Source organism: Thalassophryne amazonica, chromosome 11 (genome assembly GCF_902500255.1).
Source record: "Thalassophryne amazonica chromosome 11, fThaAma1.1, whole genome shotgun sequence".
Classification (NCBI taxonomy): Eukaryota; Metazoa; Chordata; class Actinopteri; order Batrachoidiformes; family Batrachoididae; genus Thalassophryne; species Thalassophryne amazonica.
The window spans coordinates 47,631,013-47,656,401 of NC_047113.1; the positions used below are offsets into that span (position 1 = coordinate 47,631,013).

At 39.8% G+C, this 25,389-nt stretch overlaps 1 protein-coding gene across 1 annotated transcript in view; it reads left to right on the top strand.

The window, feature by feature from the left end:
* ctnna1 (catenin (cadherin-associated protein), alpha 1) overlaps positions 1-25,389 on the top strand; it is a 266,205-nt gene that overhangs the window by 226,998 nt on the left and 13,818 nt on the right. Inside the window, 3 exon segments of the mRNA XM_034181512.1 lie at positions 16,735-16,750; positions 16,753-16,855; positions 17,370-17,371. Coding sequence (XP_034037403.1) covers positions 16,735-16,750; positions 16,753-16,855; positions 17,370-17,371 — 121 coding nt within the window.

A 25,389-nucleotide genomic window follows, 5' to 3' on the forward strand; every position in this document is an offset into this window, starting at 1 on the left:
CAAAATTTGTAAAGATGTGAAAAAATAATTACCCAGGAAAACAGAAAGGGATACACTAAATTTGACAGTCTCCGTGATGATGCAGTGACATTGTGCCATTACTTAGGTAGAGCCCTGGACTGTTAATGTTTTAAAACACAAAAGTAATTTTAATCAGTCCAATTTTTGAGGAAATTCAGGGCCCCAGCATTCTATGTTAAACTCAAGCTACATTATAGAGTTCACGTTCAAAACCAAATACCAGATATTTACTTAGAAAATTTGAATGACCAACCTCAGTTTATTACTGTTCTCTGGAATATGTTGCGCTGGAGTCTTAGTCACATATGTCCAAACATCCATCAAGCAGAGGAAAAAACAAAATGCATTGCATTTATTTTTTGAAATGTGGTGCCCCTTCATGCACAAGAAGAAAAATGAATTTAATCTCTGGATTCTTTAATAATTCAAGCACTATGTTAACAGGCAGAAGCTAATGGGCTAATTAATGCTATTGTATGAACTTGGATAAACTTGCTTCTTATCGCCACTGAACTAAAGAAAATAGAAGAAATTAAATGTGTGCATGTTTATCTCACTAAATGTAAATAAACCTAAATTATTTATTATTAAAAACTGTGCCATTATGCGGCTGTAGATGATAATGCAGTACAGTGGTCCCTCGTTTATCGCGGGAGTTACGATCTAAAAATAACCCGCAATAGGCAAAATCCGCAAAGTAGTCAGCGTTATTTTTTACAATTATTATAGATGTTTTAAGGCTGTAAAACCCTTCACTACACACTTTATGCACTTTTCTCAAACAGGCATTAACATTTTCTCACTTTTCTCTCGTGTGTAAACACTCTCAAAGTTCAAACCTTAGTAGAAAAATAAGATCAGTATTATAGAATGAAACCAAAGATCAAAACCTGTTTTCAGGCCCAAACATTTGTTTGAGAAATAAAAATAGAATGTTTTCCAATAAATAATTATGATGGCTTCTAAAACTAACAAATTTAATTTTAACGATCAACCTACGAGTTTGGACACATAAGAAATTATTAATAGTGACTGACTAGTATTTCACAGTTCCTCTGATCGCGCCTCTTCATCGTGGCACCGCTCCGCTGTTGTGTCTTTTTTCACTGAGTGACACCTCGGTGCAGGTGTCTTTTTCCGAGTGAAGAACACAGTTATGGGTAGTTGTTGGCGCTCTTTTTTCTTCTGGGCGAGAAGATTCTTATAAACAGACACGCAGAACACAATGCGCATGCTCTCCCTTCGCGGTCCCGCGACCGGCCTGCTTGATGAGGACGCAGAACACAATGCGCTGTAAAAAAAAAAAAAGCATGCAAAATTGGACTAAAAAAATCGGCAAAACTGCGAGGCCGTGAAAGGTGAACCGTGTTAGAGCGAGGGACCACTGTATTTTATTTTTTATTTTTGATATCTCACTTTAAAATACGAGTTGCAGGACCAACCAAGCAAGTTTAAGTCCTGAAAATATGGTATATCCAATGCAAACAAACATTTGAGTGTATTGTAATCAAAAAAGCATTTTGTGCAATTCAGTGAAACGTCATGCAATAGTAGCATACATATAAAGATGTGTATCAAAGAAAAAGATTCTGTTCGGATCTCTCCAAGCGGAGATAATTGGCTTTTTGATTTTTAATGTGCGATATTTGTCAGTCACACTTACGAGGACAGGCTTACCAGTTTACTATTATGGGTGTTTCATCACAAAAATATTTGTGACCACCTATCTACTATGGCAGAGTGGGTGAGGGGTATTATTTTGTGAGCTTAATCACAAATCTCTTAAAGATATTTCAATTTTAAAATGCCCCCCCCCCCCCCCCCCCCCTCCAAAAAAAAAATGCAGAGATACAGACACCCAAACCTTTGTTCACTTTGTCCCTCTGTTCAAAACCCAGCCAGACCAGAAAATCGCTAACGCCCTTTGGGCAAGGTCGTTAATCTCTTAGTTGCTCCTGGTGTGTAGTGAGTGCTTTGTAGGGCGGCACCGTAACTTTGGTAGGTGAATGCATGGCATAATTGTAAAGTGCTTTGAGCTTCTGATGCAGATGGAAAAGTGCTATATAAATGCAGTCCACTTGCTATTATAAAAAAATATCAATGACTGCACAAATGACATTTTTACTCTTTCTATTAAGAAGCATATGTTCCACATGTTTTTCCCCCCTCAGGCAACTCTAAGAGGGTCAGGTGGTATGTTTTTCTTCAGTGTGAATAATTGAGATGGAATAACCCATTTCCGCTCGTGTGCGCACATCCAGCTCACCTGCAGCCATGTGCAGAACTGGAGGAGCATGTCACTTATGGTTTATCACAATTCTACAATATTCATTAACTGTTCAACTAGAAAAATTCTGATTAATGCTTTTTTATTGTTTCTTTAATCAATTGCAGTGGTGTCATCAAGTTAGGGAGTTTTTGTTCATTCATTTTGCGTGCAAGGTGGGTCTTGTGCATGTGTTTAATCTGTGTTCATGCTCCCTGAGTTTTGAAAATGACTCCAACTTTAGTAAACATTTATTTTTCTGATACATGTTAAGATCAGCTTGGCAAGGTTCACTGGCAATTTTGATCTGGCCTCCTTTGAGACTGTATGACATTTTCACTCAAACATAATGTATGGCTGTGAGTCATACCTGCCAGTTACTGTAGCTGTGATCAGCTGAATTCACCTGCATCACGTGGTTAATTTGGTTTCATGTGCACATAAAAGAAAATTTCTTTCTAGTCTGGCATTAGGATTTGCATCTAACAAGCCAAAACAGAATAAGATGTAGAAATCTGTATCTGTTGTTACTTCTCATCCTGTAGGGTATTGTGTATGACATGCAGTCAGTCTGTCCATCACCATACTTTGTGAAGATTAAAAAGTTTACTAGGTTATCAGCTCATCTCCAACGTGTACACAAACATTTGTCACGACTCCTTTCAATCTCTCAGGAGAGTTTCACTTGAGTGTGCTATGACTTTTATGATGCAGTATGAGGAGTCTTACAGTCACACAATCGTGTTTCCTGAATACTTTTTTGTTGGAGGCAATTCAGCAGATAATTTTGAAAGTAATGCTATTATTTTATTTACATAGTGATTGTTAAAAAGACTTGGTCCCAGAGCTGAGCATTGTGACTTTAGTACATACTTGGAATACCCATTTATCTTGGTATGTACCAATCCTTTTACTATTATTATTATTATTATTATTTATTATTTTTTTTTTACTTGTTTTGACCAACTGTTATGCTGTTGGTTTCTCATGCATCAGTCACACATGGAAGGTTAGGTTCACTGGCTAATTCAGTCCAAGTTTAGATTGTTCCCCCTATAGCCTTGAGCTGACACAAATCCTGGCCAAGGTTAATGTTGTATGAGGCAAATGATCTGGACCTCTCTCCAGACAAATCTACAGGGAGAGGTAAAAAAGATTCCTGTGACTTCTCACTATCTTTTGGCTTTATGGTGGCTCTCATGAATAAGGCATATGTAGCTTGGAAGCGTATTTGTTAGTCACCTGTCTTAAACTATTCTGTTCAATGCAGTGCACCTACGGCTGTGTGTGCTATTGTCAGGAGTCCGCTTGTCCGTCTTCCTGGCCTCCTTTGTGCTTCTGCTTCTTGTGAGATTTTGAGCTGGATACACTGAGAAAATTCAGCAGTTGGCCTTTTATTTCCTCTGTGGTGATTGTATGTAACTCAGGTATTGCTTTAGGAATTAAGTTTTTGTATTAGATATGATTTGTGAGGGGGCAACAACATTGTACTGGAAGCATGATTTAAAAAACTCAATGGAAGCCTTTATTCAGAACCTGAGACACTGCCATCAGCTCTGTCTCCAGGGGTTAGTTGTCCCCAGAGAGCTTCCAGTGTGTGCTGTGACACGTGTCCTCCTCCACAAGGACCCTGACTTAATACACAGCGCAGCAGCAGCAGCAAGAGAGTGAGCATAAGAAGGAAAGGATTGGGGAGGGGAGGAAAGATAAAGAGAGAAAACAGAACACAAAATTCCATCTGTTCTGGGTTGGATGCTCATTTTTTTTTAGCCTGGAGAGAACAGCTTTGGATCCAGTTTGTGCCTTGTGCCAACTGTGTCCTAGAAAACAGCAAATGGCTAACAAGCTTGACAGTGGGTTGGGTCAGGACCCAAATGACCTTTGGTGGACCTGGTTTTGTTCAGCACAGGAGGGGTCAAGGATGGATGAAAATTAGTACACTGAACAAAGCCTTTCATTTCAAGTAAATGTTTTTTTTTTAGTCATCTTTCATTTGTTCTAGCTGTATTACCCAAGAACAATACAAATGAAAATCAGGTGAGTGTGCGGTTTGTTGTAGTATACAATACCATCTTCCATCACCAGATATTGAACAAGTTCCATAATAGCTTTTGCTGTATGCTAAACAATTTAAAAGTACAGTAAACTGGTTGGGCTATTGCTGATTGTCTTTTTTTCTTTTTTTTTTTTTTTCAATTGCAGTTACTTTGTAGGAATTTAACTCCAGACCTATAAGTAAACTACACCGCATTATATATGATACATACAGTGCATCCAGAAAGAATTCATACCGCTTCACTCTTTCCATATTTTATGTTATAGCCTTATTCAAAAATGGATGAAATTTATTTTTTCCTCACAATTCTACACATAATACCCCGTAATGACAGTGTAAATAAAAGTCTGAGATTTTTGCAAATTTATTAAAAATAAAAAAAACTAAAAAATCACATGTACATAATTAATCACGGCCATTGCCGTGAAGCTCAATATTGAGCCCATATGCATCCTGTTTCCACTGGTCATCCTTGAGCTGTTTCTCCAGCTTAAAGGACATGTCTCACGTTTTTTTAACATCCCAAGTAATAAGACAACATAAAAGTACTCATGATTGTAAGTGTCTTTGCACACGTGAGCTAATAATTAGAGATCTCTGTAATTTTATTCCTCTCACTCTGAGCATTAGCAGGTGCATTTGCGGAAAAAGCTTCACTCTGCAGTTTTCGGCATTTTTCAGTGTGTGATGCATTTATAAACAAAACAGAAACATCCCCATGACTGACAGAGGGAAAAGAACCTGCTCCGTTCAAAAACAAAGTTTCTGAGCTGCTGTTCAAACATGACGGCTCAGATTTACAGAGAGCAAACAACACGCTTCACCCCGAAACTCTTAACTTTTTCAGAGTGTTGGATATTGGAGCTTAAAGTGTGGTGATGCATTGTTTGTGTGGATGCTGGTTACTGAAGCTGTGTACATGGACGCGGGACATCTTGCACTATTTTTAACAGACTGCTGTTTTGAAGATCCCAATGAGCACAGTGACCTCAATCATCTGTAAATGGATCAAGTTGGGATCCACCAGGACTCTTCCTAGAGCTGGCTGCCTGTATAACCTGAGTGATCAGGGGAGAAGGGCCATAGTCAGGCAGATGACCAAGAACCCAATGGTCACTCTGTCAGAGCTCCAGCATTCCTCTGTAGAGGGAGAACCTTCCAGAAAGACACCATCTTTGCATCTTGCATCTTTGCATCTTTGTGAAGCATGGTGGTGGCAGCATCATTGCTGTGGAGATGTTTTCAGTGACATGAACTGGGAGACGAATCAGGATTGAGGGATGAATGCAGCAACGTACAGAGACATCCTGGATGAAATCCTGCTCCAGAGCGCTCTTGACCTCGGACTGATGTGACGGTTCATCTTTCAGCAGGACAGTGACCCTAAGCACACATCCAAGATATCAAAGGAGTGGCTTCAAGACAACTCTGTGAATGTCGCTGAGTGGCCCAGCGAGAGCCCAGACCTGAATCTGATTGAACATCTCTGGAGAGATCTGCAAATGGCTGTGCACTGACACGCCCTATCCAACCTGGTGGAGCTTGAGAGGTGCAGCAAAGAGAACTGGGCAAAATAACCTAAAGATAGGTGCACCGAGCTTGTGGCATCATATTCAAGATGACTTGTGGCTGAAATTGCTGCCAAAGGTGCATCAACAAAGTATTGAGCAAAGGGTGTGAATACTTATGTGATTTTATTTTTAATAAATTTGCAAAACTTTCCGTGAAACTTTTTTCATGTTGTCATTGAGGTGTTGTGAGTAGAATTTTGAGGGTAAAAAAAATGAATTTACTACATCTTGGAATAAGGCTATAATATAAAAAGTGAAGGGCTGTGAATGCTTTTCAGATACACTGTATGTAGCACATTCACAAATTCATGTAATTTCTTAATGATATAAGAAATGATGCTTTTCAGTATTTGAGTTTCTAAGCAGACAAAATGGAGCCGGGGGGGTAATCCACTCTTGAATATGAAGGGTGAGAAGATAAAGATAGTCCAGTCCATCAAGTACCAGAATGTTTGCTTAACGACAAACTGGACATGATGGACAGCAGAGGCTCTCTGAAAAGGGGGGAATGGACCATAGACTACCAGGAACCGTGGAGGTTTAACCACTAGACCATCACCTCCCTGATGAGGTTATATCACAGTCAGATTTTCATGCTAATGTTAGCCTATTAGTATTGCGTTATGTGATGCTAGTGACCATTTGAACTGTTAAACACCTTGTGATTCACTGCTTTAAGCCCCCCACCCCGCGCTTAGATTGTCAGCCACCACAACTATTTATTTAATTATTTATAAAAAAGCACATTATAAATTCCGTTGCTCACAGTGGAGGCACTTGGCTCATGTTACGTGTACTGTCTGCACCTTGACATCACAGCCAAGCCAATTATAAAACATGACTGACTTTACTAAAATAAGGAAACAGTGCACCAACACTGACAGCATTTACCAATTATGAACTGGAAATGGGTTTATACATGTATATCATTTTTAGAACCTTGAAAAATGTTTTTCAGTGTTTTCCCAATAGTTGCTCTGAGGAAAAATGAATAATTCATCAGAATATAGCTAAATTATCATCATAAAGTATACTTAATTATTTTCATTTCATTTATAAATGAATTGACTGCATTTATATTGCGCTTTTCCATCTGAATCAGATGCTCAAAGCGCTTTACAATAAAGCCTCGCATTCACTCAAATGTCAGGGTGCTGCCATGCAAGGTACCCACTACACAGTGGGAGCAACTAGAAGATTAAGAACCTTTCCTAAGGGCCCCTTAGTGATTTTCCGGTCAGGCTGGGATTTGAACCGAGGATCCTCAGGTCTCAAGCCCAACGCTTAACCACTGGACCATCACCTCCCCTTATTTATATAGTGCCAAATCACAACAAAGTTGCCCCAGGGTGCTTCACACAAGTAAGGCTACCCTACCAACCCCCTGGAGCAAGCACACAGGCAACAGGGTCAAAACTCGCTCTGATGATTGAGAAGAATCCTCACACAGCCAGACTCACAGGTGACCCTCTGCTTGGGCCATGCTACTGGACCACTTTTGACAAAAGAAGAGTCCATGCCGGGTTGCACAGGACAGGAGGGTTGTAACAAGACACCACTCTCATCTCTGGATGGAGCCGCACCTCAAACGAAGAGAAAAAACAGACTCAGTACGTAGGGTTTAAGTAGGTCAGCTAAATAGGGAGGTGCACCAGTCTGTGAACAATTTTATAGGTTAGTAGCAGAACCTTAAAAATGTGATCTCACAGGGACAGGAAGCCAGTGAAGAGATGCCAAAAATGGGTTGAATGTGGTCAAACTTTCTGCTTCCTGTCCAAAGTCTGGCAGCAGCATTTTGAACCAATTGGAGACCCCTATGTTGGACTGCAATAAACCAGAAAATGGAGCATTGCAGTAGTCCCAAATCTCAAAGAAACAAATGCATGAAATCAGGGTCTCGCATCAGCCATAGACAGGATGGGATGAATCTTTGCTGTATTTCACAACAGGAAGAAAGCAGTCCTTGTAATATCTTAATGTGGAGGTCAAAGGACAATGTTAGGACCAAAAACTACCCAAGGTTCCTCACTTTGGCAGTGTGATGTATGACACATGCCTAGGCTCAGCACTTAGCTGGTCAAATCAGGTGAGTCTCAATGGACCAAGAACCATCATTTCAGTCTTATCAGATTTAAAATAGGAAATTGCTAGAACTTTAGGGCTGAAACAATAGTTGTGTACTCGAATAATTCGATTACAAAAAATGTTAAAGGCAAATTCTGTGCTTCAAAGTGCTGTTTAACATTGTAGTACATATACCAGGCCTGTGTGTGGCGCTGTACGTCCCAGAAGAAAACAAAAAGACTAGAGCATGCGCATAAGCCATATAAGAGCTATCTGTAGCACCAAAAGCTACAGCTTTCAACGTGAACAAAAAGAGTAAAATAAAGCATTTTAAGAGAAAGCGGGTCCACACTTGTCATCTGAAATAGACTTACTGAGCATTTAAAGTGAAACTGACTCCAAACATGACTGAATGGTGGACTTTTATTTATTTAAAGAAATGCACTTCCTTCTCAATTCAATTCAGTTTCAGTTTATTTAACTTATCGAGCGCCAAATCATGACAGCGTCGTCTCAAGGCGCTTCATATAAAACAACTCGACAATAAAAACCAAAACAAATTAAATTAAAAAAATCAGAGCATGATCGAAAGGTTAAAATCATGAAAGGTAAAAGGTAAAAAAAATATATAATAAAAGCATGGTAAACAATATATTAATCATATAAAATAGAAAACAAATGCATCTTCAGACGCAACTTAAGTCTCCACAGAGTCTGACTGCCTCACTAGCACAGGGTCATTCCAAAGGACCAGACATAAAAGGCTCTATTTCCCACAGACATCTTATTCACCCTAGGGACACAGAGCAATCCTGAATCCTGTGAGCACAGAGCCCGGCCAGTACGTAGAACTTAAGTAGATCCACCAAGTAGGGTGGTGCCAGTCCGTGAACAATTTTATATGCCAGTAGCAGTACCTTAAAATCTGATCTCGCATTGACAGGAAGCCAGTGAAGAGACGCCAAAGTTGGGTACAACCAGTTCTTCCTAAGATGTCCTTTGACAATTTTTTTCTCAGATTTTCAGCCTCTGGGTAATAATTTGGCTTTTAATTTCTCCTGTAGAGTTAACTTAATGATAAATCTGCATGTATTATACACCAATCTCTTTGTAACTTTCTTGTTAATTAGGCAGTACCCAATACATAAGTATATTCTAACATTAGATACTAAGTAAATCCAGTGTTTTTACTAACACTGCCCCAATCGACTTTGAGTTTGTGTAAAAAATACATCCTGTTGTTAAAAACAACTTGCATGCACTCAATTTTGAATGTAGATTTGCCAAACTTGAATCATTTGTACCCATTTATGCGGGCCACAACCAGTTTACATTATTCAAGCCTAAAATTGTCTAAAATTAGATCTTTTTTTTTTAACAGCATAGTTTTCATACTCATTTTTTGCTTACCAAATTTGCATGTACGTATTGTTACTCATATGAATACTTAACTTAAGCTTAACTGCCTGCACAAAGCTGGTGTAGCTATGGATATAAGCAGCTCCTGCAGGCTAATGGTATCCAAAAGTATGTGCAATAATGAAGACATTGATCTTCAAGTCCACTTACCTGGCAGCCAGATTGTGTCTTTGGAACTTGCCCTAAATGTCCAGTGGTAAATCTTACTATTCCAGAAAGTGACAAAAAAGGAATTAAACATTTCCCTGTGGACTTACCAGATGTCACAAGAGAAAGGGGGGGAAAAAAAAATCTTTTGCTTTTTCAGGCAAAACATGGCAGCTGAGAATCTGGTGTCAAAGTTCGTTGACATGCTGCTGATGCTATGACAGCATATATTTACTGCCCACAATCAGTGGAATGCCCATTCAGTTGCTCGGGCTAAACCCGATTCCTCCTCCGTGATCACAGTTGAAGATTACCAACAGAATCTCGAAGTCATTTATTCCGAGGCACCCACATCAGTGGCTTATATCGCAGATAAGTTAACTGTTGCTGTGTATCCTATTTGCATAGAATATTTGAATGAAAGTTCTGAGCTACAGAAAGGTGCAATTGTTTTTATAAGTGAAGACAGAAAGCATGTCTTTCAACAAGTGGAGGCTTTTGAAAAAAGAATGTTTCAAATACGTCCAGGACATATTTGTAACTGGCAGAGATATAGTGATGGCTGCGCTTCACAATTTCGCTCAAGAAAAGTAAACGGAAAATTTTTATTTAGAAAAGAATTTAACCTTAATGAAGTTTCCTATGAATATTTTGAGGCCAGTGAGGGGAGAAACATCTCTGACAGTATTGGGTCTATTCTCAAATGTGCATTGCAGCATGGAATAACCAAAGACAGTGAGGGAGTGAGAGGTGCTTCTGATGTCCAAATAATTTGTGTTGAAGTAAAAGAAACAACAGCTAAGTTTTCATTTTTCATTGTAAAAGAGTTTGCATATTTTGAGAGACCAGACGGAACGCCCGAGTATCCATTGTCTGGTATACTAAATATGCATAGCTTAGGTCTCAAAGAGGATGGGATACTTGCCAAAAGGCTTTCATGCACTGCATGTTCACCTCAGGAACTTTGCCAGGAATGCAAAGATGCACCCCCTTCTGTAACTGTCAGATGAACCAGAAGAAGCCTCCTCCAGTGATTCATGATGAGGAGGACACTGGAGGAAGTGACTTGTCCTCCGAATCAGAAGATGACACTTTAGATGATGAAAGTCTCACACCAGGAGACATTGTGTGGGCAAAGTATGGAAAACCTGGTACCCTGCCCAAACTGTTTCTCACTGTGATGTACCAGCTAAACTGCAAAAACAAAAAATTATTCAGATCAAAAGGAAAGGACTTTGTTGTTGTAAAATGGTATGGTGAAGACAGATAGTGTAGTGAGAACTACAAATGTTGACATTCTTGAAGAAAACATAGTAGATGCTGCCAGAGCAGCAAAAAGTGACAAAATGCACCTTTTATATCAGCTGACATTGTCTGATCTAAGGAAGGACTAATATTCAGGATATTTAAGTTAAAAAAAATGTGAGCTGAAATCACTGTAATATCACTAAAATGTGACTCAAACCTTGACGTTTGTCATAAGGTGGTCCATGAGCTGCTGTGAAACCTTTTCCAGAATTTGAGCAAAATGATAGATTTGATATTGGCCTATAGTTTTTCAATATCCTAGAGTCAAGATTAGATTTCTTAATGGTTTAATCACTGCAGATTTGAAACATTTAGGAACAGATCCAGAGGTTAATGAGACATTAATCATTTCCAGCACAGTCGGCCCAAGAGTGGGCCACATGTCCTTAAACAGTTTTGTTGGTATGGGCATGGCTGCAAAATCTCCGTCTGTATACGGATGTCCATCAATTTTTATTTTCTGGTTCCGTTTATTCCGTCATTTATAATCGCTAACTGAAAAAAAATATTTTATTGCTTCATTTCGACACAAAATGGGAGAGAAGGACGGAATTTGCTTTAAAATGTATTCCATACGGAGGCCGCCATTACAGGAAGCGGTCGTGTGTGCGCAGTGGTGTTCTGGGCAGCGACTCTGTCACCGCGCTCATTGCTTTCTGAAGGTAAACATGAGCAAAACCTCCGGTTATGGATTTGCGTTCAATTTTTTTTTCCATGTTCCGTTTATATCGTTGTATAAAACCGCTAACTTAAAAAATTTATATATTTTATGGCTTTATTTCGACACGAAACGCGCTCCTATCAAACCGGGTGTCCCTATGAGAAAATCAAACTCACCCCTCTTCTTCTACGGCATTTAATGGCAGCCGGCATCCTTATTGTTGGGCTGCTGCCACCTACTGTATCAGGCTGTTAAAGCAACCCTAAATCCTCTCATTGAGTCCCGTGTCTTTCAAGTATTTAAAAAGGCAACACTTCCTCCTCTCACTGGACTTTACTGCTAAAATACTTCCTACAGAAACTCCTTTCAGGCCTTACAATTGATTTCCTTACGTTTTTACACTTTATAGCTTTATTTTGACATGAAATGCACTCCTCTCCAAACGTCCAAACTCTCTTAAAACCTGTGGCATTTGAAAGTGCTGGATTGTGGTGACAGTATTTCACAAGACTATTTAAAATTCAGTTGGTCTGGTGGTTCAATCAATTTTTTTTTTATTTCGAACTTAGTTGTCAATTCCAGTATCATGGCAGTTCACAATATAAGCAAATCAAATGAACAAAGCTTCTTTGTACTCTCTGTACCTCTACACTCATACGAAAAAATAAACAAGATCAAAAAAGAAGCAAATCAAAAAATGACAAAGTTCGAAAGAGAGTGGGAAGAACTAAAAATCCCACCCCCAGTGCACGTCTTCAGTGGTTGCTTAATTGACAGTAAATACAACTGCAGTTAATTTACAATACCTAAATATATTTACAATTTCCCCCAAAAAGTGATCTCCAAATTAAATAAAACATTAAAAAAGAAAACTCAGTAGTGCCACACAGATAACATGAATGCAGAATGCCACCATAGACTTCCATTTTTTTATCTAATAACAGCCATGGACTTGCTGCCATTAGAACTGCAGGTTGAGGTGCTGAAGTATGTAGGTATCATGGACCTACTCAATGTGGAGAAGGCCTACGGCCACATGCCATCCATCCGCACACCAAGTCTTTGGAGAGAGGTGAAGATGTACAGGGTTGATGACCAGTACTTGCCAGAAGTGTGGGAGTTTATGACCAAGGAAGTGGGATGCCACTTGAAGGAACTTAATTTGCCCTACATGGCAGAAGAAGCGATAAGCTTCAACAACGGGGAAAAAGACTTTTCATTGGCAATACTTATGTCTTTTAGTGTCTTTAAGTGTATTATTTATTTTACCTGGTAATAGCATAAAGGTTCAAATAATTTATTTATTTTGTAAGACACACTTAGGATTTGATTAATTGTGTAGAATGAAAGCAGAAATTATAGTCAGTTAAATTATTGCAGACAGTCATTCCATTTGTGGATGGTAACTTATTACGGACACATACTGTCATACAAAATAGTAAATAAATTGTGATGAAATTAATACACTTTAGTCATTTTTTTGCAGTATGATAAGAGTCAAAAAGCACTGTTTTAGGCAAAGGAAAACTGTCCAAATTGCACTCAGAATGCACCAAATTGCACCATTTTTTTTCAAAATTGTGGGGGGGGGGGCATGCCCCCAGACCCCCCTAGATGACTTTGCAGCTTCGCCGCACAGTCTGTCCATTCACGGAAAATGTTCAGTCAAAAAATTTTCAGTTGCTTGCAGCCATGTATGGGATCATATAAGCAGGTTGTGCTTTTTGTACATGTTACGAGTTTCATCAGCACTCCTAGTGAGATATTGTCAAATTCTGTAAATCTGGGTAATACCTCAGTGATGGCACCCACCTCCGTAGCAGGGTGTAGTGGCTGGGTTAGACATGCTGGGATATGTTTAACCTAATGTCTTCTATTTTCTTCTCAAAGTAATCCAAGAAATTTTGTGTTTTAAAAGGAGAGCATCTTACAGGTGGTTGTCCATGAATAAGTGTTGCCACCGTGTTATGCTTGTTTTTGTTGATCAAATCAGAGTAATTCTGTGTTTCAGCGTTTCCCATAATGCCCCTCGCGGCCACCCGTGCTTCCCAGAATGCGCCGCGGTGCCAGCAGAGTTACGCTGTCTCACAGCGCATGTAAACAATGGCAAAGCGAGGATGTGGATGGAGTTAATTTAGCAAGTTCATGGGCGATTATGATGATTATACATTCTCCCAAATTGAGAGGGTTATCTAGAGGAGGTGTAGCACCTGTGATGGACTTCTGCTGTGCCCCGATGTTGTCTTATTGTCCATACTTCTCGAGATGTGTTTACACTGAGTGCTGAGCTCCTGACACTGGAACTCGAACTGAAACCGACCTCTCACGTGAGTCACGACTCAATAGATGGCGCAAGATTCACAACTGTGAAACACCGAATGAGCCTGCTTTGTAACCAGTAGTGCATGTTTATAGTCTACGATAGTGTGGTGTGTTGGTGCGCGATGTACCTTTTAAAGTAATGGTGGGTGGTGCCAACATGACTTGTGCCCAGTTTACATAATGCCTGGATAAAGGTGAGCCATTTAACCTGATTGGGAAGTGTGCAGTTTAAAAGGATGCAGTGAAACGTCAATGATGAAATGAGTACTTTGTAAATTGTATATTGTTTAATTGTGGGAATATATTTTATCTAACTGAAGTGTTATTTTGAAATTTTGAAAAATAAACCTACATTTTGATAATGCACCTCTTCATTCCATGAACCTAGCGTAGCCTTTTTGGGATAATTTGAGTTTTGAGTGGTCCTGCAGCCATATCCCCGGGTGGCGTTGTTGGTCTTTTTGTCTAAATTAAATTTTTTAATTGGAATTAAATCCACTCTACTTTGCCACAATAGCATTCACGCCATGTGAGGTGGAATACTTCTAATTTTGAATTACGCCATTTCCATTCTAGACCTCTAGCCTTATGCTTGAGGTCACGCAAGTAATCACTGAACCAAGGTGACTGTGTTTTGGGGAGGCGTGGTTTTAATATAGTTGGCTCAATCGTGTCAAGTGTAGTTTTGAGCACTGAGTTTAAACTAGCCACAAGACTGTCTATCAATTAGGCATTTTCCAAACGTGAAGCTAAGATATCAGGCAGTCTAACTTTGTGTTCAGTCATAGTAGAGTTGTGTAGCCCTAGTGATAAATAAGTTTGTTAAATTAATGGTTAATAAATGGTTAAATAAGGTTGTTGATAAATAATTATCAACTCATATTTCATAAATACTATGATGAAAGAAACTTACTACAGTAGTTAGCTATTGGTTGGGAACACTTCATTAAATGAATTTCTAAAAAAAGTACTATAATACGAGGGCTGTCCGTAAAGTATAGGTCCTTTTTATTTTTTTCTAAAACTATATGGATTTCATTCATATGTTTTTTACGTCAGACATGCTTGAACCCTCGTGCGCATGCGTGAGTTTTTCCACGCCTGTCGGTGACGTCATTCGCCTGTGAGCACTCCTTGTGGGAGGAGTCGTCCAGCCCCTCGTCGGAATTCCTTTGTCTGAGAAGTTGCTGAGAGACTGGCGCTTTGTTTGATCAAAATTTTTTCTAAACCTGTGAGACACATCGAAGTGGACATGGTTCAAAAATTAAGCTGGTTTTCAGTGAAATTTTAACAGCTGATGAGAGATTTTGAGGTGATTCTGTCGCTTTAAGGACTTTTCACGGTGCGAGACGTCGCGCAGCGCTCTCAGGCGGCGTCATCAGCCTGTTTCAAGCTTAAAACCTCCACATTTCAGGCTTTATTGATCCAGGACGTCGTGAGAGAACAGAGAAGTTTCAGAAGAAGTCGGTTTCAGCATTTTATCCGGATATTCCACTGTTAAAGGAGATTTTTTTAATGAAAGACGTGCAGGCGGATTGCAGCGTCGGCTCGCAGCCGCCGCGACGCTCTGCCACAGGAAAAACACCTCTGTTGGAAGCCTTGAGGACAAGTTGGAACATCTCCAGCTGATAAACAATTTCTCATATACTCACTCCACTGAAAGCCATCAAAGCCGCCTGGATTTTAACAAATGGTTATCAACACGGAGGTGTTTTTCCTGTGCCGCCGCACCGCGTCGGCTGCGTCCCGACGCGCGGACCCGTCCGCACGTCTTTCATTAAAAAAATCTCCTTTAACAGTGGAATATCCGGATAAAAATGCTGAAACCGACTTCTTCTGAACTTCTCTGTTCTCTCACGACGTCCTGGATCAATAGAGCCTGAAATGTGGAGGTTTTAAGCTTGAAACAGGCTGATGACGCTGCCTGAGAGCGCTGAGCGACGTCTCGCACCGTGAAAAGTCCTTAAAGCGACAGAATCACCTCAAAATCTCTCATCAGCTGTTAAAATTTTCACTGAAAACCAGCTTAATTTTTCGAACCAGTTCCACTTCGATGTGTCTCACAGGTTTAGAAAAAATTTTGATCAAACAAAGCGCCAGTCTCTCAGCAACTTCTCAGACAAAGGATTCCGACGAGGGCTGGACGACTCCTCCCACAAGGAGTGCTCACAGGCGAATGACGTCACCGACAGGCATGGAAAAACTCACGCATGCGCACGAGGGTAGCAAGCATGTCTGACGTAAAAACATATGAATGAAATCCATATAGTTTTGGAAAAAATAAAAAGGACCTATACTTTACGGACAGCCCTCGTATATATTTTGAGTACTTTTGCTTGGAGTGCATTTATTCACTGGATAGTGCTTTATTTAACTTATTTACTAAGTGTATTGTTTTATATTGATCTCTGTTGCTGCTATTACATGTGACTTTTATCAAGAGGTTTTAAGAAAGGTCATTTAGAGGAAAAAGAAACATTGTCCTCTGTCTTAAATCCCATGTGTGACATTGAGATGGCGCTTTGACCTCAGTTTGGGTAGTTTAACAGTTCATTGTATGCTCAGTGATACTTCAACGCTCAGCTGCAGTTAGAGATCAAACACATCAGACTTGCTGGTAGACAACCCACTCTATCACCTGGTCAATGGTTTGAAGTTACAGCTGAATGATGAAGCTTACATAATGGTAAAAAAAATGATTGTGCTAACAATGAGCTTTGGGTATTTATGGTTGATATGGACAAGTATACGTAATACGCATAAAGGCCTAAAATTGAGAATGACATCTGCAGTTTTAGCTTGTACATCAAAGCGCACCACCATTTTCTCCTGAGAGATTTTGTTTGCTTCACTGTGCAGTGGATCAGAAATGATAACTGGTCTTCACATGTTTCCATAGGGGGAAAGGGCCACTTAAAAAAACACTTCTGATGTTATCAGTGCTGCTAAGAAAATTGCAGAGGCAGGATCAAGAATGGACAAGCTGGGCCGCACCATGCCGACCATGTAAGTTGCAGACCGTCTTCACACTGTCCAGCCCTATATATCGTCTGATGGATAGATGAGATTTGAGAATTGTAGTCATAATCATTTTCATAATTCAAGCCTCACAAACTGAAGAAAGTGAAACATCACTACAAATGGGAAAACGTGTTTTTCTACAGGAGTAAAATTGTAGCACAGTCAGGTGTGCAGTAATGTATTGTTTCGGGGTACTACATCTGGAAAAAAAAAATTGTGTGTGTGTGTGGGTGTGTTGTGTGTATATTATAAATACACCACACACACACACACACAGTGCAATGCATTGTGTGTATGTTGTCATAATTTTATTCCAGTAATCCATGACCTCGTATATCAGTTAAATACTTTTATTGTCTCACTTCTCAGAGAGCCACTGTACATTAACTTCCAAAATATTTATGTGACATCTATTAAGTAGACTTGCTGCCCTGTTACAATATACATACAGTGAGGAAAATAAGTATTTGATCCCGTCAGTTTTGCAGGTTTTCTCACCTACAAAGAATAGAGAGGTCTGTAATTTTTATCGTAGGTAGACTTCAACTGTGAGACAGAATCTAAAAAAAATCCAGAAAATCACACTGTGATTTTTAAATAATTAATTTGCATTTTATTGCATGAAATAAGTATTTGATCCCCTACCAATCAGCAAGAATTTTGGCTCTCACAGACCTGTTAATTTTTCTTTAAGAAGCCCTCTTATTCTGCACTCTTTACCTGTATTAATTGCACCTGTTTGAACTTTTACCTGTATAAAAGACACCTGTTCACACACTCACACCCAACCTGTCCACCATAGCCAAGACAAAGAGCTGGTCTAAGGACACCAGGGACAAAACTGTAGACCTGCACAAGGCTGGGGTGGACTACAGGACAACAGGCAAGCAGCTTGGTAGAAGACAACAACTGTTATGATTATTTATTAGAAAGTGGAAGAAACACAAGATGACTGTCAATCTACCTTGGTCTGGGATTCCATGCAAGATCTCACTTTGTGGAGTAAGGATGATTCTGAGAAAGCTCAGAACTACACAGGAGGACCTGGTCAGTGACCTGAAGAGAGCTGGGACCACAGTCACAAAGATTACATTAGTAACACATGATGCTGTCATAGTTTAAAATCCTGCAGGGCAGCAAGGTCCCCCTGCTCAAGCCAGCACATGTCCAGGCCCGTTTGAAGTTCACCAGTGACCATCTGGATGATCCAGAGGAGGCATGGGAGAAGGTCATGTGGTCAGATGAGACCAAAATAGAGCTTTTTGGAATCAACTCCACTTTCCATGTTTAGAGGATGAGAACAACCCCAAGAAAACCATCCCAACCATGAAGCATGGGGGTGGAAACGTCATACTCTAGGGGTGCTCTTCTGCAAAGGGGACAGGATGACTGCACAGTATTGAAGCGAGGATGGATTGGTCATGCATTGCGAGATTTTGGCAAACAACGTCCTTCCCTCAGTAAGAGCATTGAAGATGGGTCATGGCTGGGTCTTCCAGCATGACAGTGACCCCAAACACACAGCCAGGGCAACTAAGGAGGGGCTCCGTAAGAAGCATTTCAAGGTCCTGGAGTGGCCTGGCCAGTCTCCAGACCTCAACTCAATAGAACATCTTTGGAGGGAGCTGAAACTCCAAACCTGAAAGATTTGGAGAAGATCTGTATGGAGGAGTGGACCAAAATCCTTGTTGCAGTGTGTGAAAACTTGGTCAAGAACTACAGGAAAGTCTGACCTCTATAATGGCAGACAAATGTTTCTGTACCAATTGTTAAGCTCTGTTTTTCTAGGGGATCAAATACTTATTCATGCAGTAAAATGCAATTAATTATTTAAAAATCATACAATGTGATTTTCTGGATTGTTTTTCTTTTTTTTTTTTCTTGTTTTTTTTTTAGATTCTGTCTGTCACAGTTGATGTGTACCTATGATTAAAAATTACAGACCTCTCCATTCTTTGTAGGTGGGAAAACATGGAAAACTGACAGGGGGTCAAATACTATTTTCCCCACTGTATGTTTAGCTGTTATATCATAAAGGACCTTAGTTGCGATGTGTGCAACAAGACTCAGTTTGAAGTCTGCCCTGGTTGAGACATTATTCTGGTTAAGCTGTACCAACTGTGGGCTGCTCCTACCTGTATGAAACAACAGTTGCTCATCAAGGCGTGCACTGGCTTCAGTTATTTGCTGCAAGATTTTCCATTTCGATTGTCTGATGCATCATCAGTCTTTTTCTTACTCTGGTGTGTTGACGTCTCTGTTGTAAAATGGAAGCACAAAGCATCATCCTTTAGTCATTATTTTAACATGAACGGTTCAGGCTTAACTACAACTATTTGGATGCTTCATACTGCTCGTTACCACTGTTACATACACAGAGCAGTTATAATTGATGTCTGATTCAAGGAATTTTCCTTCAGGACTGTTTTTTTTTTTACGCCAGTTTGTGAAATGAAAAGAGAAGAACAGTTGTAATCTAGCTGCAGAGGCATTTATGAAGCATATCCCATTTCTACTGATATTGACAGGATAATTTCATGAGTTTACATTTTAAGCATTTGTTTTGAAGGGCCTGCACATGGTCCAAGGAGTACCTCTTAGTTTGATTTGTGATGCATGAGCAAACGTTGGTGGAACACATAATGGAAGCATCTGTCTTTAGCTTTCAGCGGATATCCATCATAGTCTGATCTAATGAGCAGCTGGTCTCCAAGAGAACTGCACCTCTGTTTTTTTTTTATTATTTTTATTTATAGTTCTCTCAGAACTTTAATGTTACAGCCTGTCTTCTATAACAAAAGTAAGTTTTACCTTTGCTGACCTAATTGCATGTGTCATCTGAATATTGAGAATAAGGTATTCCAGAAAGGGTCTTTTGTGCCTCACTGCTCTTCTTGATGATGCTTATTCACTTTAATGAAAATAGTGTTATCCCCCAAAGAAAACAGATGGGCAACAGTGCAGGTGTGTGTGTGTGTGTGTGTGTGTGTGTGTGTGTGTGTGTGTGTGTGTGTGTGTGTGGTGTGTGTGTGTGTGTGTGTGTGTGTGTGTGTGTGTGTGTGTGTGTGTGTGTGTGTGTGTGTGTGTGTGTGTGTGTGTGTGGCTGCTTTTGCCAACATATAAACAGAAAAACCATCAATGGCTTTCCTTTGTGTAAACTTAGATATTTTACATTTGGTGACCACTTCACCACTGTCTCAACTATCTATTCTAAGCTATTTCTAGGTTGTTTTTTTTTGTTGTTTTTGTTGGGGGGCGTGACTGTGTTTGTGTGTACATCCTATTAGGGGCTTTTGGGCTTTGAAGCACTCAAAGTATGAATAAATGAAGAGCATTGGCTGTTGGAAATGAAGTCTTTGCCAACAGCGAGGACCCTTCCAGCCTCTGAACATCCAGTTGTCCCTCTTAGCCTTTCCGTCTCAGCAGAGACCAAAACGCGAGCAGACCAGGCGACACTCAACACTGACACATCATCCAGTACATCCAGGGATGATCATGGGGTAGTGGACAGGAGATTGATGTAGAGATGAAAGGGAGATAAAGAAAGGGAAAGTGTGTGTGTGTGTGTGTGTGTGTGTGTGTGTGTGTGTGTGCGCGTGTGTGTGCGCGCAAGGGAAAACGTCCTGAGGTTAATCCATCACAAGCAGTTAGTCTTTTAATAATTTGCGTAACTGGCATGCAGTACTTTTAATCATGTATTTCTTTGTAAAAGCCGTCTATATTTAGGTGTACATTTCTTCCAAGGCCAGAGATGCCACAAGGTTACTTAAAGCAAAAGCATGGCATATCAGGATGGCCTGCATACTTCAGCACCATTGGTTAAATGAATCACTACCAAGTTACACTCATACTGACAGAGTCAGAGGAGCAAAGGCAGTGCTGGGCCTGCTCATTAACAAGGTATATTAATCACTTGTGCTCTGTGCCTCTGGCCTGAAAGGCCTCTGGGGTTTGACTCTTCATATAAAAGGCATCAGCAGATGGTCCCTCACTGATAGCACAGGGTCTCCTGCTGTGTTTTTCCTCAACGTGATTGCATCACGGCTTGCTGTTGTACTGTATGCACATCAACAAGATATACATATAGTAGACTATTGAATCTTAAGTTGTTAAAAAAAAAATTAATATGTGTAATAGAACCTTATTATTGTTTAAAGAAATGAGTGTAACGTTAAAGATTTAGGTCAATGCTGGACAAAGGTCTGCACTGCAGTTTATTAAGAATTTATGACTTAACTCTGCATAGCACCTAATGAGAACGCCATCTGAACACGCTGGTAAACAGATAATGTTGTGTAATTGTTTTCTAATGCAGACATGTTAGTCACTGTGTAGCCCATAAATTTCCACAGTTTACATTCTTGCTACATGAATACATGCATGAACATAAGTAGAAAATATGAACAGAAAATTGGGCCTGCCTGTGTAAAGAATGGAAGTGCTTGCTTTGTGTTTGTTGTGCAAGTGTTATTTTCTTGATGCATAGTGACATGCATAAGTGTACTTTTCTAATTTGCATTGAGTGAGTGATTTACTGTGATCCACGTGTTCTGTTGCTGGTCAGTCTGTGCTGGCTCTGGCCTGGAACACTTTGCAGCAGAGAGGGTTGTAAATTATCTGCTGCAGTGGAGAAACAAAATCACCCAGAGAGCACAGACATTTTCAGCTCAACAGTTCAAGGGTCAGCTCTCAGCACTACTTCTCACTTTTTTGGGGGGCGGGGGGGCTGGTTTAGAAAATTTTAGATCCTAGTTTTAATGCTGCTTTTAGTAATAATGGTACTTCTGCCCTTGCTAGAGCCACTTGTGGTTCCAAAAATTGGATAGATTGATATAATTGATCAGTGTCACAGTCCTGTTGGCTGTAGCTTTTATTTTATAACTGTACATATTTTGGAGGGTTTGAGGCCCGAGGTATGGTTCCCCCCACCCCCAACTTGCAGATATTTGTGTAGTTTTGGTCCCATCATATTAAGATAATCTTAAGGGTCCCACCAAGTAAATCTTACTATCAAAAGCCCCCAAACTATGAATGATTTAAGAAATTTAAGATACCTTTTTGTACCCATCTAATCCACAAAAGCTGTTACATTGAGTTTTGCTTACGAGTACTTCAGTGAAATGTGACTGGCAGGTGCAGCATAGATATTAAAACTTGATGGCCATTTAATTGGTCCCTGTGGCTGTCTCTAAAGTCTTTGGCTTTCCCCCAGGTATATTTTTCTCCCGTCATGCTCAAACTCTGGCTGCTTCAATGTCACATTAGCATCACCAAGTGCCAGTCTGTTTGAATTTGCCCTCCACAACTATGGGGCATCGTTTTAGCACATCTGATGACAGGATATGTGATCCTGTCATTCAGTTTGTAACAGTTCAGTTGATACTGGTTAACTGTATTTGAAAATCAAAAGCGCAGAAAGAGAATCACACTGTTATAAAAAAGAAAATGTACAGGAGCACATTACCAAAAGTACATTAGGTAGTCCGCATGTGTATCACGCTGAACATGATTGCAGATTTTGAGAGTACTTTTTGAGCTTTTATCCAATAGACAGAAACAGAATTTATATAGTTTGAAGATTTATTTCAAACTGTAATTTGGGTATGACGATAATGTAGTCCTGTCTCGAGGCTTGGTTTGCCTTAAAAATGGTTTGATCTTTTTGGTGAATTGTTCTGTACATCTGTTTAATCTTTGCCATGGATCACTGTTTTCCCACGGGCACTGAGCACTTTGTCATGTATATCCCTCCATTCCTGCAGAGCCTTTTGGCAACGCTATCTTGGAATGGCAGATAGTATACGATTGCTTGACGTCTTGAAGGTCTTTTCCCAACTTAGGCACAGTTTATTATCCTTCTACGACCAGAAACACAAATATGCACTTTTTCTTTTTGCACATGCTTTACATGTTGGTAGTAAGTTAACAGGATAAAAGATGCTGTTTGGTTGAAAATTTTGGATTTGCTCCCTTCCCTTTGAGGTGCAAAAATCAATCTATGGTGCCACATACTCCAGATTGTATGAATGAAGTATTTTTTTGTCTTTTAACAAAGGCAGGGTAACAAATTATTTATGATGGCGGATGAGTCATGGGATCGAGGCATATTTGAGTTCACTTGGAAAATGAAACTTCCGTTTTCCTTTCTCACATTAAATAAAAATTTAATGGTGCTGTTGAAATATAAATGACATGATACCACCATATAATAACAAAGTTAAGTTTTACAAGTCCCTTCCAGTAAACTATGTCTACAGGTTAGCCCCCCAATAATGAATGCACAATATCCATGTGCTCCAAATTACTTCTCTTGGATCTGGGGACAGTATAAGTATTTTGTGACTGTGTCTGTGAAAATACTTATCAGAAAATGCATCTGTATATTGCCTTGTAGCATTCCCCAACAGGTTGCTGGCAGCAGCACATCACGGTGCTGCAGTCTCAGTAAATATTAGAAACTGGCATTTCCTTTGGATGATATGTTCTGAAAGGTCAGTGCTGGGCAGCAACAGTGCAGTGCCTCTGTCTCTGCTCTGTTTAATGGAATTCATCAGAACTGCATGGCATTTCCAAAGATGGATCTGACCTTCTTGATCATCATTTATATCATGGACATTACCCAACCTCAAAGCAGAGTGGAATCTTTTTGTTCACCATCCTACTCATCATTGTGATTACCCTCATTTTGTTTCCTTATTTTGTGTGAAGCTAACAGGGCAAAAAGGTGTTTGCTTAAATTTTCAATGTGCTCATAGTCTTCCCTGTAACAACAGCGTAATCATTAGTGGCTAAATTGTACTATTCCTGTCTGTGAGGATCTAAATGATTTCTGAGTCATCTGCCTGTTTTCCACTGTAAACATACCTGTGTGGATATGTCTGTGTACCTCGCAATTTGTTGTGATCACACAGTTCTGTTTATACAAGGGTAATACATAATCTTCTGATTAGTGAAGGACTATATGCCAAAACATGTCACAACTGGTGTTTGTGTAGTTTCTCTAAAGCTGTAAAATCTGTCACATATGTTCCAGCTCTTGGGGGGACGTATCCTGTGTGTGTGTGTGTGTGTGTGTGGTGTGTGTGTGTGTGTGTGTGTGTGTGTGTGTGTGTGTGTGTGTGTGTGTGTGTGTGTGTGTGTGTGTGTGTGTGTGTGTGTGGTCTGACAGACGTATGGAGAAATTCACTCATTAGATTTACTGGACCATATATTTTGCCAGTATATTAGCTGTACCTGTCTGAATATGCATTATGCAGAGGAAAAAATGTCATTTATTTTTGAAACATGGAGCTATTGCTGCATTTGTCCAGAAGCAAAATAATTTTATTTGCCGCATAATTTAATTGTAATGTGAACACTGTTGGCAAGCAGAAGCTCACAAGCTGATTAAGTTTGAGGCACAAAGAACTCAAGTAAACTAGCTGGAGAACAAACAAAGTGGAGATAAATGTGTACATTTACATCACTAAATGTAAATAAACTTTGTAATTATACATTTTTTAAACATTGCAGTTAGCCTTACCCTAGCCTGGCCATTGTCCTCGTGGTTGTGGCCGTCCAACAAATTGTAAAAAAGTCAAGTACTGAGTAGAATGAAGATTTTTCCTTATCTTTATTCAAGAGCTTGGTCTTTCGGGTTAAGAGCATGATGTATAAACTACTTCTTGTGTTAAGAGATTGGCATCCAGCTTAATGGTTGCTAGCCACAATTGGGTGGTTCCATGGTGAGGTGTTTGTGGCAATGTGTGACACTCACACTTGATACCTGAACTGGCATATTGTTCTCCTGGAAAGGCCAGATGGCCATTTTGAAAATTGTACATCTTTAAATAAAGTTGTGTTTGCAGCTAAATATTTTCAATCAGCTAGACCATTTAAATATTATTATTAGTGGTGTAGCAGATCTGAGTTAAAACAATATTTGATTGAATCTGAAATTTAATTAGATACCTTGAAAGGGGCACCGCCTGTTAAGGAGGAGGAAATTAAACATTGGTCTTCAGCTGGACACAAGACAACACAACGGTGTAATATTTAGAGATTTTATATATATATATATATATATATATATATATATATACGAGGTCTCTTAGATAATAAACCGACCCTTTTATTTTTTTTTTTAACTATATGGATTTGAATGACATGCGATTACACCAATCATGCTTGAACCCTCGTGCGCTATGCGTGAGTTTTTTCACGCGTCGGTGACGTCATTTCCCTGTGGCAGGCCTTGAGTGAGATGTGGTCCCGCCCTCTCGGCTGAATTCCTTTGTTTCACACGCTGCTCGAGACGGCGTGCGTTGCTTTATCAAAATTTTTTCTGGACCTGTGAGGAATATCGAGTGGACACTATTCGAGAAATTAAGATGGTTTTCTGTGAAAAGTTTAACGGCTGATGAGAGATTATGGGGTGTTTCTGTCGGTGTAAGGACTTCCCACGGAGCGGGACGTCCTGCAGCGCTTCCAGGCGCTGTCGTCGGCCTGTTTCGATCTTAAAACATCCTAATTTAAGGCTTTAATTCACCCAGGA